General features: G+C 40.4%; 1 protein-coding gene across 1 annotated transcript in view; it reads left to right on the top strand.

Annotated features, from left to right (window-relative positions):
* LOC121936846 (connector enhancer of kinase suppressor of ras 2-like) overlaps positions 1-16,616 on the top strand; it is a 327,954-nt gene that overhangs the window by 115,930 nt on the left and 195,408 nt on the right. Inside the window, exons 3-4 of the mRNA XM_042479498.1 lie at positions 6,308-6,510; positions 10,356-10,443. Of these exons, the coding sequence (XP_042335432.1) occupies positions 6,308-6,510; positions 10,356-10,443 (291 nt within the window). The remainder of the gene's footprint in view (positions 1-6,307; positions 6,511-10,355; positions 10,444-16,616) is intronic.

Below are 16,616 nucleotides of genomic sequence, written 5' to 3'. Positions count from 1 at the left end.
GGTCAGCTGGCAGAGTTGCTCCAGGCCTTTCACAGGCTAGGAAAAAAGCATAGTTTGTTTTCTCTTCTTCCTTAGTCGCTTCCTCCATCTTGTGATGTTGTGTCATGATCTACTTTTTAAGTATTTCTTAAGTGACAGTAAGGGCTGTTCGACAGTGGAACACACTCCTTCCTTGGAGTTTAGTGGAGTCTCCCTCCTTAGAGGTCTTTAAACAGAGGCTGGATGGCCATCTGTTGGGGATGCTTTGACTGAGAGTTCCTGCATGGCAGGGGGTTGGACTGGATGGCCCTTGTGGTCTCTTCCAACTCTATGATTCTATGGTTCTATGATTCTATAATATGCAGATTAATAATATGTATAATTATAATAACTTGTATCACATTCAGATGTCTATATTTGAGGGGCTGGAATGTAGCAGCCCTATTTTTAGAATGCAATGAAGCAGCAGTACTTATGGATAACAAGGAACGTGACCAGGTTGTCTTTGCATTCTTCATAAAGTACAACCAATTCTTAACTATCTTTAGGTTATGCTAGTTTTGCATAACTTAGAACAGCCCTGCTTTTTTTTCGTGTGTGTATGGTGACTTTTATATTCATGATTGTTCAGCCCAACAGGCTAATATTGGATACAAAGCTCATTCCCCTCAAGCTTTGCATTAAAGAAACTGAGTTATCCAGGCTCCATGTCTTTGAAGTCAGCAAAACCTTTTATTAAAACGAATGCTGCTTTACATAATCGGGGCTGCCGTGGTGGATATTTTCGTGTAGTCCTACGAAAGTACAAGGGCCTTGTGCACTTTGATCTGGAGATATTCCTCAGTGAAAAGAGATAATGGGAAGAAACTGTACCTCAAATGGAAAATCATTACAGAGAGGAAATGCAGGAATGATTCATATGCTCATCACTCTAGAAATCTGGCACACGAAATGAAGCATGGATGTGTCCTTGCTTACTGTTATAGAACATGTGATGTATTATCTGCATTGGGATGATACATGTACTGACATATGAATATACGTGGTTATTTAGGTCATTTTATGAGATCTTCCCCCTCACATCACCACCTGAAATAGTTTCAAAGGCTGCAGAAATAACGCTTTAACTGCCATGTTCCAATGCTATGGGTTTTGTAGTTCTGTGAGATATTTAGCTTTCTCTGTTAGAGGGCTCTGGGGATGATATGGGATTCGAACCCTGTTCTCCAGAGTCTCAGTCCAAATTTTGGTACCCAAGATTAAATTTCCCAATAAAGAATAGAGCCACAAAGATGTGTTGAACAAGCCAGGCAACACTTCCTACAAGTGTATTTGAAACATTCTGTGAGCCACTCCCATCCCTAGCTCAATGGAAGCTGCAGATCAACTTGAGTTTTATAAATCACTACAGAAGCATTGCCCTGTAGTTACTCTCAACATAATAGTGATTCTACTAGACACTTCCTCTGCAAAATAAAATATATAAAAATGATAAGCTTAAATTATATGGAAGTGGGTTTCTGTGATAAGACATTGTGAAAATTAGGTCATGTTGGGTTCAATTGCCTCTTACTCAGATATCTCCGTCTCTTGCCCACAGAGTATGTGATTATCATCATTACTCAATTAAGAACACCGCTGCGGAGTGACAAGACTGGCAGGGCATGAATAACACCTGACACCGGGAATTCCTTAAGCAGACTTTCCCCCCCTGCTTATTAGACTTTTCTTTTCCTTTTTAACATCTCATTTAACAATGTAAGAGCTTGCATTTCGACACCACCATCATCACATCTTTTTCAGAAGTGATGCTTGTCAGGACCAGTCGTAAATCTCCAAATCCTGATTTGGGGGGAAATGCTTTTAACTTGATACTGAAAAAAGATGCCCATCCCAACTTCCCCAAGGTGGCTCCTTCGGCTAAGAGAATGTGTATTCATTAGAAATTATCTTCCAGCGTTCTGTATTTGCATCTTGAAAAGCTGACATGAGGAATCCTTTCTGAGGAATCTAAAGGAAGGGATGGACCATTTTTATCCCCTGGGGTTAATTTACAACAGAATCGTTACTAGTGATTGTTAGAAGCAAAATTAAGTGGTTTTTTTTCTCTCCATCAGTATGATGGATTTCACCCAGATGATCGATAAGTGCCAAGGTGCCCAGTTTGCAGTATAACTGTCATGATCCACTCAACCGCTGAAACAACCAGTAGCCGCTATCCTGTTACGTGCATGGAATCATAAAATCATAGAGCTGAAAGAGACCCCAAAGGCCATCCAATTCAACCCCCTGATGTTCAGGAAGAGATAGTCAAAGCATCCCCGACAGATGGCCATCCAGCCTCTGTTTAAAAATCTCCAAAGAAGGAGACTCCGCTGCATTCCAAGGCAGTGTATCCCACTCTTGAACAGCTCTTACTGTCAGGAAGGTTCTTCCTAATGTTTAGGTGGAATCTCTTTTCCTGTAGTTTGTAGCCTTTCCCCGATGCTAAAAGGAACGGGAAAAATGCTGCTTCTTTTTGCACTGGGGAAAAGGCACCTTTGCAGCTGCAGTGCACTTTTCAGTGCTCCATCTGGTGCTGTGTCAGGGCAGTGTCGGGGCATGCATTGTGTCGATGCCATGCCCCAATGCTGGCGAAACGTCAGGAATAAACTCTTATAGAACATGGCCACATAGCCCGAAACACCCACAAAAAACATACACATATGGTTTGCCTTTGCCTTGTGCTTATATCGATGAAGTCTGTGCATGTCTGTATCTGTTGGGAAAGGATGCATCCCAAAAGCCCTGCAAGCTTTGCAATGTTTACTGAAACACTCACTTTAAATATCATGAACTTTATATAATGATGAGTGAAGATGCTAGATTATCAGTCAGGAATCTGGCTCTCCCCCTGCCACCATCGCCTAGCTCAATTCATCAGTTGGTTATGGTGCCCTTTCCTTTCACTGTTATTTGTCTCTCCACTGAATGAAAAGTGTAACATTTTTGAAATACCAAACTCCAATCAAGCTGAATGGCAGAGAGAGGATGCTGAAACAAGGACTGGTTTTTTACATTGTTGCAGTCGTGACAGTACAGCAGATTATAATTTCCATATAAACCTGCTTTATTTAAGATCATACAGTAAAATCTTCCTCTATATACCCTCATCTCTATAAATTAGACGACCTTAAGTAAGTAATGCCTTACAAGTCAGAATAATTCATTACAACATAGGTTATTATTTTTGAAGTAATGAGGACAAAATAGCATAATGACCGGTAACTACTTTTTCACATAACAAAAGTGTTGGTATATTAGTTGGCGGGCCATTTTGTTTGTACATTTTCAAATTTTGTATTTTAAAAGGGATCTAAAAAAAGTGGTAGAAAAGCAAGGCACATCATGATTAATTAAATTAATAATTGTGTAGCACAACGGTAAGAAGTTGCTTTTGTAATGAGTTATATCACCAGTTGCTTTTAAAAGAAACTTTTCAAGCTCTGAAGTTCTGCAGGTGGTTTCTAGGATGAGGCCAAGGTTCTTCAGTCCCTTTCCCTATCAATGATTTGCCTGGCATCATTGTTACTATAATTCATTCACATATTTGTTCATTTAGAACCAGAAGATAAGCCAGATTTATTACCTTTCATTAATCTGGTAATAGATGCTACCTTTTCCTAGAGCTGGAGGATCTAAAGAGGGGAGTACACACTCTGGAAACCTCAAGGCTGGGTCTCAGTCCTTTGCACCAAGTCTGGAAATTTTAACTGGTTCAAAACATGTCACCCAGATCGGTTCTTAGCACATCTAGGAGTGATCATATTTGTTGCTGTGTGCCTTCAAGCTGTTTCTCACTTAGGGTGAACCTAAGTGAAACTGTTATGAGGTTTTCTGGGGCTGAGAATGTGTGATCCACCCAAAGTCACCCAATGGGTTTCCATGCCGGGGTGACAGGAGCAATGTTGTGTGTGGTGTGCCACCTTCAATGACAACTCTAACTTGAACCCATCATGGAGTTTTCTTGGCAAGGTTTGCTATTCCTGAGGCTGAGAGAGTGTGACTTGCCAAAGGTCACCCAGTGAGTCTCATGGCTGACCAGGGAATCAAACCCTGGTCTCCAGAGTCAAACCACTACACCACACTGACTTATAATATACCAATATTACTCCATTGGGTGCTAATTAGTTTTTTGGCAAGATACAAAGTGTTGGTTATTACCTTTAAAGATCTACATGGTTTGGGTCCAGATTATCTATGGGATTGCCTTATCCATATAACCTAGCCTGTAAACTGAGGTCCTTTTGGAGACATTTCCTTCAGACAGCCAAAACTAGGCTGACAGCTGTTATCCAGAGGACATTTTCTTTGATTATTCTCAAACTGTGGAGCAAACTGCTGGAGATTCATCAGCTGAATACACTGCCTAAGTTTAAAATAGCAGCAAAGTCCAGTGTCTCCTGGCTGGCCTATCCAGAAGATTTTTAAATTACAGGTTTTAAAGTATGTATTGATTGTGAAGTCCAAGGCTTTCATGGCCAGCATCTATAGTCTTTTGTGGGTTTTTTGGGCTATGTGGCCATGTTTTAGAAGAGTTTATTCTTGACTTTTCGCCTGCATCTGTGGCTGGCATCTTCAGAGAAAAAAGACGCCAGCCACAGATGCTGGTGAAATTTCAGGAATAAACTCTTCCAGAACATGGCCACATAGCCCGAAAAACCCACAAAAGACTACGTATTGACTGCTTTAATATATATTGATTTTATACGCTCTTTTAACAAGTACTATGTGTCTAATCTTTTGTTGTTTCCATCTTGATGATGCTTGATCTATAGGGAGAGACGATTAAGAAATAAGAGTAACAGCAGCAACAAAATTTCAGTGCTGCATTTTGATGTCTTCTTCTGATTTGTATTATTCGTTTTTGACTTCATGAACTTCGTCATGCGCCATGCTATTTCTATGAAGATTTTGCCATTACAACAGGGTCCTTATAAAAGAGTCCACAGAGTTTGAGTTTGTCGCAACTGTATTGTGTGTTATACAGTTCTGAATGATGGTTCCAAAGGGAGATGTGTATGATGTGTGTGTATAAAATACACACGCAAAGCATATGTATGTATGTGTGTGATGAAGAGGTCTTGTACACATCCGCCTTTTTCACAAAGTCAAAATACAACAGACACAAGAATCATTTGGCGTGTACAGTCCTGAAAATGTGGAATTCTTTTTTCTATTATGCACTAAGAACTACTTAAAGAGTATTGTGAATTTGTTGGTACAAACCACAAAACAGTTACTGTCCCGCACCAAAACCAGATGGCTAGCTCTGTTTCCAGCAATTTATAGAATGCTTGAGATGCATGAAGCTTTGCAGTTTAAAAAATCTTTTCCTAGTCCCCCTAAAATTTGGAAGGATTTATTTTTCTAGCCAGGTTGAGTAAGGTGTATTTGTGATGCCTACATTCATTAATGTCCGTTTTTTCTTTATAACAACGGTTGCGTCCAAACTGCAGAAACAATCCAGTCTGACAGCATTTTAACTGCCATGGCTCAATACTATTGAATCCTAGTTTTTGTAGTTTGTTGTGGCACCAGAGCTCTCTGAGAGAGAAGGCTAAACAGCTCACAAAACTACAAATCACAGAATTCCATAGCATTGAGCCAGAGCATTTAAAGTGGTGTCAACCTGGATTATTTCTGCACTTCAGATGCAACCAATATCAAGGAGATTAAAAAAGAAAGAAATTCCATTATTGACATAATGAATATAATAGAAAATGTATCTTTCCCGCTAGAGAACAGGTTGGAATGTTCCATTATTTCTCTTAAGACTAAAGATAGTGAAGTAGATTGTTTTATGGAGCAAGCAAAATCTTTGCACAATACATGCTATGATTATTTAAAGATATGGGTTGTCTCATTTACAGAATGTTACCATTTCAAATGGATGAATTTGAAAGGAAAGATAACAATGAAAGATGTGGAAACATGTATAAAGTTCTGAAGTTAGAAAGGGTTCATGATTGACGATGCAAAACGTTGTGACTAGTTGTGTAATTTGAACACGTTTCTTGAACACAACAGCAGAGACCTTTGAAAATAGGTCATGTAATGGTAAATGGGTTAAATAGTTCAAGAGTAGCAAACATGACAAATGCCATCCAGAACTATGTGGCAGTTTTTCCCCACTGCAAGGACACAATGGAAATGTTGAAAGGGTTTCTCCCCCTGGATTTCAGTACAATGGACAAATGAAAGGAATAATTGAAATGTAGATTGAGTCAAGGGCCCGATGCTAGTTTGCCTGCTTTTAAAACATGCAACTCTTCTTGTTTGCTTTCAGAATTATGGCTTGGAGACAGAAAACCTGAGAACTCTTTCCCACAAGCTGAATGCCTCGGCCAAAAACCTTCAGAACTTCATAACGGGTAGAAGGAGGAGCGGCCATTACGATGGCAGGGCCTCCCGAAGACTGCCAAATGATTTCCTTACCTCTGTGGTTGACCTGATTGGTGCTGCCAAGAACTTGCTTGCCTGGCTGGACAGGTAATTCAGTTTGTAAACCATCTTGGACAGACACAAGAGCTGTTATCAAATAAGAATGTTAAGAGCAACCATGCAAGACCAAACCAAGGGCTTCTCTAGTCCAGCATTTTGCTCATTCAGTGGCCAACATGATGCCCAAAGGAAACCCCTTATGCAAGACATGGATGCACCAGTTCATTCCTTCCCTCTGCAGCCTTCTGACTCTTCTCCCCTCTGTCTGTGTACCTTTTTTTGTAACAACATGAAGAAGGATAGTTTCAAGGAAGATCTGGTTATAGAATCAGAAGCCTATCATCTCTAAGTAATTCCTAATAAAATCTCAGCTAAAACAAGGCCTCTTTGTGATGGGACTCCAGCCGAGTGCGGTCTGGTAGTATTGTTCCAAAATGAATGGGTACCAGGAAGCTTACCAATGACAGATCAGGCAGCTGTAGTGCAATAGTAGCAGCATGTGGCTTCATCTTATCCCCCAACTATACTAATTATTCCTCTGTTGTCCCACATTTCCAGCTGCTTTGGAAATGTCCCGGTTTCTTTGTCCTCCTCCCACTCCCCCCCTGCTCCTCAGATTACTTCAACTGCTGCAAACTGAGTTCAAAATGCAAAAGTAGTTAACTGAGAGAGAGTGGGGAAATGATAATTGTGACAATCTTGACTTTCCCAATAAGTTTTGGCCGAAGCAAACTGTTGCAACCTCCTTGTACAGTGAACCCGCGTTATACGCGGACGCACTATACGCGGCTTTTAGCATATGCTGAAAGGTACAAGGGAGCTGAAGGGAGTGCATGGGGCACATGGGGCAGTGCATCCCAATTAGATGAATGGGTGCGCACGCATACCACTGCATCACCACACTGCCACACCCCCATCGCTTGTACGAGCTCCATTACTTTCAATGGGGCTCAAGCATACACATTTTTTATGCGGGGGGAGGGGGTCCGGAACAGATCCCCTGCATTAAAAAAAGGGTCACTGTATCTTCTTTCTCATGAATAACTCTTGCCATCTTGATCAAATTTTGACATTGCTTGGCCACATGTGTTCTACTTTTTGTCTGTGAAATATTGTAAGATATGCTGCGTGCATCTCACTGTGCGCTCAACCTACTTATCTTCAGCCTGCCCCCTATGATGATTTAGTGGCTTGGGAAGGATGGGGCCAGATGTGGTGTGGCCAGTCATCAAGCAACTGTGTTCCTGCAGCTTAGCCACAGGGAGATGGCATTTATCTCCTGGATTACTGAAGGATCCCCAGAAGACCCAGTGGGATTTCTGTTCCTTTTTTGACCAACTTTTGCTATTTTTCCTTATCTGCCCCCCAAGCTACTAAATGGCTATGAGAGAATGGTGCCCAGGCTGAAGACAGGTAGGTGACACAGGCACTGGGTCATCATGAATGGAGGTACTGAGTACTTCCATCTTCAACAACTCAAAAAATACTTAATTTCAATCACATAGGTCACCATAAGTCACTATGGTGCATGGATTCACTACCTGTACTAGTCATTCTGCCAGGATACTTGGACTCATACAGTTGGTCAAAGTTTCTGATCCTGGCGCTAACCCTACTTGAAACGGAGGATGTGCTGCATATTTAGCCAGTTTCCATGAGTCATTTGAATTTGCAAATTCAGTGGTAAAGAAATGTTTTCCCCCTTCCCAAATGGCTTAGAATGTGCAAATATTTTCACCACTAGTTTCTGTGGTCGCTGTTGCTTCCAAGCCATAATGCATGTCTGCCAGCGCATCCTTATTTCTGAATTAATCACACAGGTTGTGAATAGGATAACATCCCCTGTTAATGGTATGGTATCTTCACTTATTAATAAATAACAAGGCAGCCAATCAGATTTGGTTAAGTCAACGTACTGATTCTACAGACTAACATGGCTATATGTCAAGAAGGAAGTTTTCCAACTATTGTTTAAAAGAGTGTGAATGTGTGTGTGTTGTGTTTGTGTGTAAGAGAGAAGACATGGAATTGGAAGTGGCTGAAGGGCAAAGCCTAACAATAAGTCAGCTAATGAGACATTAGGTTTTCTAGTCCCAATTAGAGTAGAGCCACTTCATCAATGGCATTGACAAAAGTGTTGATTTGCCATTTAGCAATTGATTCGGCAGCCCTGCTCTGGCTGAAACCAACCAATGGATCTATATATATATATATATATATATATATATATATATATATATATATTTAATGTAAGCTTTCCATTAAGGGCGGAAAACCTTTGGCCTCAGATATTTTGGAATACAGTTCTCACAATCCCTTACGATTAACTGTGTAGCTTCCAAAACATTTGAAAGGCCAAATCCCTGCTTTACACAGAGGTACAGTGGTCACACGAGGCAAATTACAGAAACAACCCACATGCACCCAAACTCCCCAAAATTACATCAGGAATAGCATTTGTTTTTCCAATTAAAGATGCTTTTGTAATCTATTTTTAATTCGGTTCTGGGCTGGTTCTGTGGGGTTTGTGCTTCTGCATTTTGACATGGTTTCCAGCTTTTGTACTTGGAGAGGTAAGAGTCATATTAAGATCAGATTCCAGAGTAATATTTTTTAACTTCCCCCCAAAAAACCCCTAACTGATAAAATCCAAAAAATACAATTTGATTGTGAAAGAATCCTTTTCCTCCTCTTTCCCCTTCTAACTTAATGAAGTTACTGTTTTGGACAACCAATTTGAAGGCAGTAGTCAGTGGTTTCTGGAAATTCCAGTTCCAAGGAGTGATAATGATGATTAAAACTGTACTGAAATGTTCTCGGTGGGTTCTTTGTTTTAATTCTAAACAACCGGTGAAGAAGTAGAATAAAAGTAGCACATGCTTCCAAACTGTTCTATCTTGACATTCAAAAAGTCTAGATTTTTTATCAGGATATAATTCGAGTGGAACTGACTGGAGGCCAGGATCCTAGAGGAATTACTGAGCAGAATAGTTCTGCTATTCCATCAGGGTAGATCATAGAATCATAGAATCATAGAGTTGGAAGAGACCACAAGGGCCATGCAGTCCAACCCCATTCTGCTATGCAGGAAATCTAAATCAAAGCATCCCAAACAGATGGCCATCCAGCCTCTGCTTAAAGACCTCCAAGGAGGGAGACTCCACTACACTCCGAGGAAGGAGTGTGTTCCACTGTCGAACAGCCCTTACTGTCAGGAAGTTCCTCCTAATGTTGAGGTGGAATCTCTTTTCCTGCAGTTTGTAGCCATTGTTCCAGGTCTTGTTCTCTGGAGCAGCAGAAAACAAGCTTGCTCCCTCCTCAATATGACATCCCTTCAAATATTTAAACAGGGCTATCATATCACCTCTTAACCTTCTTTTTTCCAGGCTAAACATCCCCAAGTCGTTCCTCATAGGACATGGTTTCCAGACCCTTCACCATGATGATCCATGAGTGCTTGAATCAGCCCTCATTTTGCATGCATGCAGAAGTAACCATTGCCTTTTGCTCTGTGCTCATGGCTTGCTCATAAGGAGGTTTTAGAGATTTGAAGCCAAGATCTTTTAATCCTGATTCAGGCCCATCTGGTTCTTACCTAGAGCTGCTCTGAATCATCCCCACTATTAACATTACACTACAAGAGGCAACAGCCAATATAACCTGTTGACTGAAGCTTGTAGGCACCCGCTCCTCTGTTTTGGCTCCTTATAGTTGGGCATATTTCCATTAACGCTGTTCAGGACTGAACAAATCAGTGTGTACGTAGCCATTAATCATAGTCTGTTTATAGGAAATATGACTAGTACATATTCATTATGATGTTAGTCTGATTATAGGAATTGTAAATGAGAACACTCATAACTTTTTTGCTTAAAACCCCCTCTTCTTAATAGGTCTCCATTTGTCAGCGTGACAGAATACTCACTGCTGAAAAATAACATTGTTCAACTGTGCCTGGAACTAACAACCATAGTGCAACAGGTAAGAGCGAGTTGGTTTTCTACATTATTTGTACATTACATCCTTACTGTACACACCAAGATACTGCCTTCCTCTGTCGCAATTTATACTATGGCAAGGCAGCAGGAATGTCAGGTTCATGTTATGTGTTGAGACACCCCTTTAAAAATATTGGACTCACACTGGTTCGGATGTTTATTTTTATTTTTGGTGGCATTTGGAACAACATTTGTGCACAGAAAACAGTGCATTTTGCTTTAAAAGATGAACGATTTTCCATGCAAAAATACATTTTTATGTACAAATAAGATTTTCTTGGGCCAGTGTGGTACGGTGGTTTGATTGCTGGATTAGAACTTGAGTTCAAATCCCTGCTCAGCCATGGAAACCCATTAGGTGACCTCAGAGGAATCACACTATCACAACCTCAGAAGTGGACAAAAGGCAAGCCCTCCCTGAACAAACCTTGCAGAGAAAATCCTGCAATAGGTTTGCGTGAAGGTCGCCATGGATGGGAAATGACTTGAAGACACGCCAAAATAACATTTCCCAGAAAACATTTTTAAAAATCATACAAAAATGTGTACAAACCGTTTTTGCCTCATCCAGCAGGGAGAAAACTTTGAAACTCTTTGTCTCTGTGTGTGAACAAAATATGTCATCCCCCCCCCAGTCCTACTAGAGTAATGAACCATCTATAGTATTTTATGTAGTGGAAGCCCTCATGGGATTACCCCAAAAGTGGCTTACAAATACCTCTTAATACCTTGCACATTTCATCAGCACTGGCAGTTTCACAACCAATATATTTAACAGCTATTCTGTACTACCTTCTAGTGATGGTAGTATTCCATGCTATCTTCTGGCAGGCCTTCTGGTGAAGATCCTTTCATTGGCAGCTGGTAGGTCCAATATCAGTGGAGTGGTGAATCTACTCCAGGTTTCAGCTCCTACTTAGAACGAGTTATCCAAGGTAAAGGACGTCTCCTTAAAATAGGCCCAGGTTCTTGTCTACTTCCTTTAAAGTTGTCCAAAATCTAGTGTTGTTTACTAGTCCACCAGCTGGCACTTCTCTTCTCTTAGCTAAGCTGGGCCTTAGGTGACAGACTACTGAGGTTGTACTCAAAGCCTGGCCACTTTGGTAGAACCTGACAGATATTGTGCTCCATTGGCATAAGTCTTTGAGAGCCAGGGGTCACCTGCACATCATGATCAGGTGTCATAGTAAGACTTTATGGATATAAATGTAAGTCCAATGAATATTTTACATAAATAAATAGAGCTAAAAAAGAAAATCAAGGTTGATGATGTGTTACTCTATCTGTCCCTGGGCCGCGTCAATATTGTGTCAGCCCTAGGTAGAACCAGCTCTGGAATTACACAAAATGAGGCAGCTACCTCGGGCAGCAGATTTGGGGTTGTTTTGCTAAAGAAGCAAATTGTAATTTATTTGCCTTGATCAAAAAGGTCACAGGGATGAGAAGAGGTGGGATGTGGGACTTCTTTCTCCATATGCTACAAGAGTTTTGTTTGATTTTGGGTACTAAATAGTATGCATTCTGACTTGTGGGGACAGGGCATTTGCTGCTCTATTTCTGACAGTACCTTGTTTGGGGCAAACCTTGACATAAAAGTCTGTTCTGTGCAATTTCTGCATCCGTCTGTTATTTAAAATAAAATGCATGACAGTGGTGCTAATATACCCATTTCGTGTCAGCAATTGCATCACAAAACTTAAAGAAATGCACAATCTGAAAGACAGTCATTCTCCAATCCACATTTGCTCAGAAAGTGCAAATTGGGTTTGTTTGCTAAGCAAATTAGATTCTCCTCTACTGCTGATTTTAACTAGCAAAAAGCAATTTCTCCTAGCTCTTCCACTGGCAAAACCTATCCAATAAAGTTTTAAAAGGGCTGGGAAGCTGCTGCGATCATCTCATCCAAGTGGTCTTTGCCCCTTCTGTGGCACTGAATTCGACACTTTAATGGTATGTTGTATCAAAAAAGTCCAAAATGGACTGTTGATATACATACACACACATTATTCCAAGGAGAAGGGGACAATTCCCCCCAACATTCATCATTTTAAATGCCTGTCATGTGTCGTTGTCTTGCCTTTGTCTTTTCTCTACTTGTGATCCTTTTCTAACTCCAGGCCTTAAGTAAATCGCTCACTTGTTTAATTGACCATCTGCTACCTGAATCTTGGCTCCGTCTCAAGCTCTTCAGTACCATGTTTATGCCATACACCTAGATATAAAGCTCCATCTAACCAGACCTTAATTTAAATTAGGTTGATAGGAAAAGTAAATAGATTTTTTTTTAACCTGGTTACACAATATGAATTCCAATCAGTCTCAGAATGGAAAGCTTTGGAACGCCAAAGAGAAGCCATCAGGACATTTTGCCTCAGCCTGGGCTGTTCTGTAAAATTAATTCCTTCTGCTCTACAAAACTGAAGATTTATATTATTAATATTATTAGTATTGGGTCAGATATGCTCTGCAAATGAGGCTCTTTATTCTTTGAACTGAAATAATTAGGTTGGCTGAGAAGGAAGACCAAGATGCATTTCTGCTGGATGAATTAAAAGTAAGAATGTTTGATGGGAGACTCAAAAGTCAAACAGTAGGCCAAGCTGCAATTGCTTTATCCAAACGGAAACAGTGTATGATAAAATGTATATTCTACTTGGAACATTTTCCAGTAGTGTTGGGGAAAGGATTGCCTTACAGCACTTCAAAGAGATACTTGACCATCAAGCCCAGTGAGAAAGCCTCCCATGTCAGACCGTCAGGAATACCAGCTTGATCCTGGGGTTTCTGAAAGTGGATCAAAACCACATTGTCCACATGGCCAGTTCCCAAGGTGGAATGAACACCCATGGGCTGTCCACACTACGTGATGTCAATAACTTTGCAGTTATTTTTTGTTGTTGTTGTTGCCTCCCCATCATGGATGTGCTCCATCACACACATGCACTGCCTGCAACTTCAGCAACTTCCCTCCTGCTTCCCAGATGCCGCTCCATTTGATCAGCCACTGGTCATCCACTCTGGTCTTTGTGTCTCACAAAGCAGTACCTTCAATATTCTAGACCAGTTGTAGTTCTTGAATACAGCATTAAGTTCTTACCTCTTCCAGCAGGCCTACCCAGTCTGTTTTAAACTATGGATTTTAATTTGGGATATTGTAATTTCATGCTGGGAATTTTTAATGGGTCCTTTGTTTATGTCTTTTAACTTAATGTGTTTAAATGGTTTTATGTGTATTAATCTATGTTGTAACCCACCTTGAGGAGAGGCGGGTAAGGAAAAACAACAACAACTGTCCAAAGTAGACCTATGTAGAACACATTGCAGCATACGCGGGTGTGACATAGACGGCTTTCAGCATATGCTGAAAGCTGCACCAGAAAAAGCCCTGGCACTTCCCAGAAGAAGTAATGAGGTGGGCGCCTGTGGTGCGCGCACCACACTGTGCCACAGGAACAAGCCCATTATTTCTAATGGAGCTCCAACATATGCGGAGTCCAAAACAGATCTCCCACGTAAGGGAAGGGCCCATTGTACTTTGATTTTTATTTTACCTTGACTACCGATGGCCAGAACATATAAATGTTTTCACCAATCATATTTTAAGTCATTCTAACAGCAGAAGACTTAAAGAAAAAATTATCTTTTAATAAACAATATCTCTTGGGTAGCAATACAGTTGTGTGGGTCACATCCATGCTTGCCTCTGTATTGAGGCTGTACTGCTGAGTTATTTGATTTTACAAACTGCCTTTTGGATTCGCTTCAATAAAGCTGAATTACCAAAGAGAAATGGAAGCCTAGGAGAGAAGCACAAAAATAGCCAGAACTGCAGCTCTGTGTAACTTAATAAATCCTTTCAAAGAAAAGACACATGTTGAGGGGCCATTGGCTTCCTCAACTCAGAATCAAACAAAGTTAATAGTATACATAATAAAGTTTCTTGTTGGGTGTGGTTGAATAAATGTTTAAAGCTTCTAAATGTTGTTGTTGTTATTTTTTTAAGGGGCAGACTTTTTATTTGGAGGGCAATGTCTTTATTCTGTCCCCCTGTAGCTTTTTGACTATGAAGCCCATGGAGATCCCGATGTGGCACAAATCCTCCTTGGCTGTGTTTTTTTGGCCTAGGGTCTGGGAGGGCAAATAGCAGGCTATGGCATGTTTGACACATTTTCGACCTACCCCTGTGGCATTTTAGTTCCAGGAAAGGGGTTTTTTTAAAACTGGAAATAAATCAGATGTGCCTTTTGATCACTTTCGGTCTTGAAAAAATTCGTCTACTGAGCCTAAAATAAGCAGGTGGGGGGGGGGAGGTCTAAAAGTGTAGCAAAAATGCTCCCAACAGTCCTAAAGGGCATTGGGTGACAAAATGTTGTTTGAAGGTTCAAGGATGCACCTCCTATCCTCCCACAGTTGCCCATCCCTGTGACAGTCAGTTACCTAGGGATGGAAAAGAATATTCTCACTTATTGGTTTCCCAGTTGAAAAAGTAGCTTTCCTAAAGTCAGGGAATACAGTAATAGGGCTGCAAGACTTTCATGCAGTTTTTCTTCCAGTTTTTGAATATTATGAAGTGTTCTGGGAAAAGGTTTCTGTGGAGAAATACAGGGTGTGTATGTGGACAATTACATGGTGGAAAAACAGGCTTCCTGCATAGAAAATGTGTTTTCTTCTGTGCTGGAAATGGTTTTTGGTGCAAAACATTACGTGCATTTCTACCCAGAATAGTTCCTCCAGAACAATTCAAGACATGCAGGTATGAGAAGGATCATGGAGAGAAACATTCTTTGTTTTTCCTTCCTGCAGCAGAAGAAAAATTATAGTAGTCATTTGTTGTCGCATGCAAGGATGAAATAGTTGAGGATTCAAATCCCTACAGTTGACACATCCATGCTTAAATAATAATTTTCCTAATATTAAAATTAATGTCAACCTCGGTAGCAACAGAGTAGTTTTTGAGCAGAGTTCAAAGGCATACAAAAAAATATGCTGGTGAATATATGTGTGTAAAAATAAATCCCAACCTGTATGATTGTGAAAGTCAAAGCATTTCACCCCCCAAATGAATGCTAATTTCAGAAATGCAGGAAGAGACTCAAAGCTAAGTGACAAATGATTTTTTAAAACTTATCCTACAGTTAATAATATATTATTTTTTTTTAAAATGAGTTTTCATTTTTGCTAAAAGAAGAAAGAAAGAAAGAAAAAGGAGGGAAAGAAGCCACCTTTGTAAGTTACTATGCCCCATACAACCCAGATCAGTGTGGAATTTGACTGCCTCGAAGTCATTGTGCAATTATATCAAATCTCTCTGGCTTGTAAGAAGTCTTTTGCCATTTCAGCTGAAAGACGAGAAAACATCTAAAGAGGGAGCTGAAAGGGAAATCTTGCAGAATGTGAGGCTTGAAGCCGATAACTTGGCAGGTAGATAGTTTTGGAATAATGCTGGGGGTGATGAGCCAGATTCTCTCTGAAGAACTCTGATTTCTACAAAAAGTGCTTTGTGGAGACTGAAATGTCACATCCAGTTAATACGTAAGTAGGGGAGGATCAACATCTGGAAACCTTCTTCCATTTTACTTCTCTAGTGAAGGGTGTAATTTACTTCTTTGTCTCCTTATTTGCCTGGTTTTATTTTTAGCCCTGTGCACATGACATATCTAAGGTGAGGGATAGTATAGGGGTGGCAAGGACAGAGAATGAGATTTTGGCTCCAGGCTTTGTTCCTTATTTGTTTCCATTCGGTTGGATGTCTGCATAAATAGGATGCTGCTGTTGTTTGTTGTTATTTGCCATTAAGTTGACTTTGACTTATGGTGACCTTATGAATGCGAGACATTCAAGATCCTTGGTCCCCAGGTTTCTTACTCAAGCCTTACAACCTCAGGGCTATGGCCTCCTTGACACTGGTAGTGCGGTCTCCCTCTTATCCTACTGGCTTTATCATACATTATCAATTTAAGGTCAGTCCCCTGCTGGTAAAAAAGGAAGCATAGTAATGCATTCCCTATTACCATGTATGGATTCCCTATTACAGTTGTATTTTCATTGTATTCTCTGTGTTGTATCCCTTACTTTTACAATATATTGATCTGAGAGCTGGATAGTTTAAAAAAAAAAGGAGATAGGAAGAAAATCCATGTTTTTGAGATGTAGTGC

Source organism: Sceloporus undulatus, chromosome 7 (assembly GCF_019175285.1).
Source record: "Sceloporus undulatus isolate JIND9_A2432 ecotype Alabama chromosome 7, SceUnd_v1.1, whole genome shotgun sequence".
In the NCBI taxonomy this organism is placed as follows: domain Eukaryota; kingdom Metazoa; phylum Chordata; class Lepidosauria; order Squamata; family Phrynosomatidae; genus Sceloporus; species Sceloporus undulatus.
Note: the sequence above shows the minus strand (reverse complement) of the source record. Positions and strands in the feature narration are given on the sequence as shown.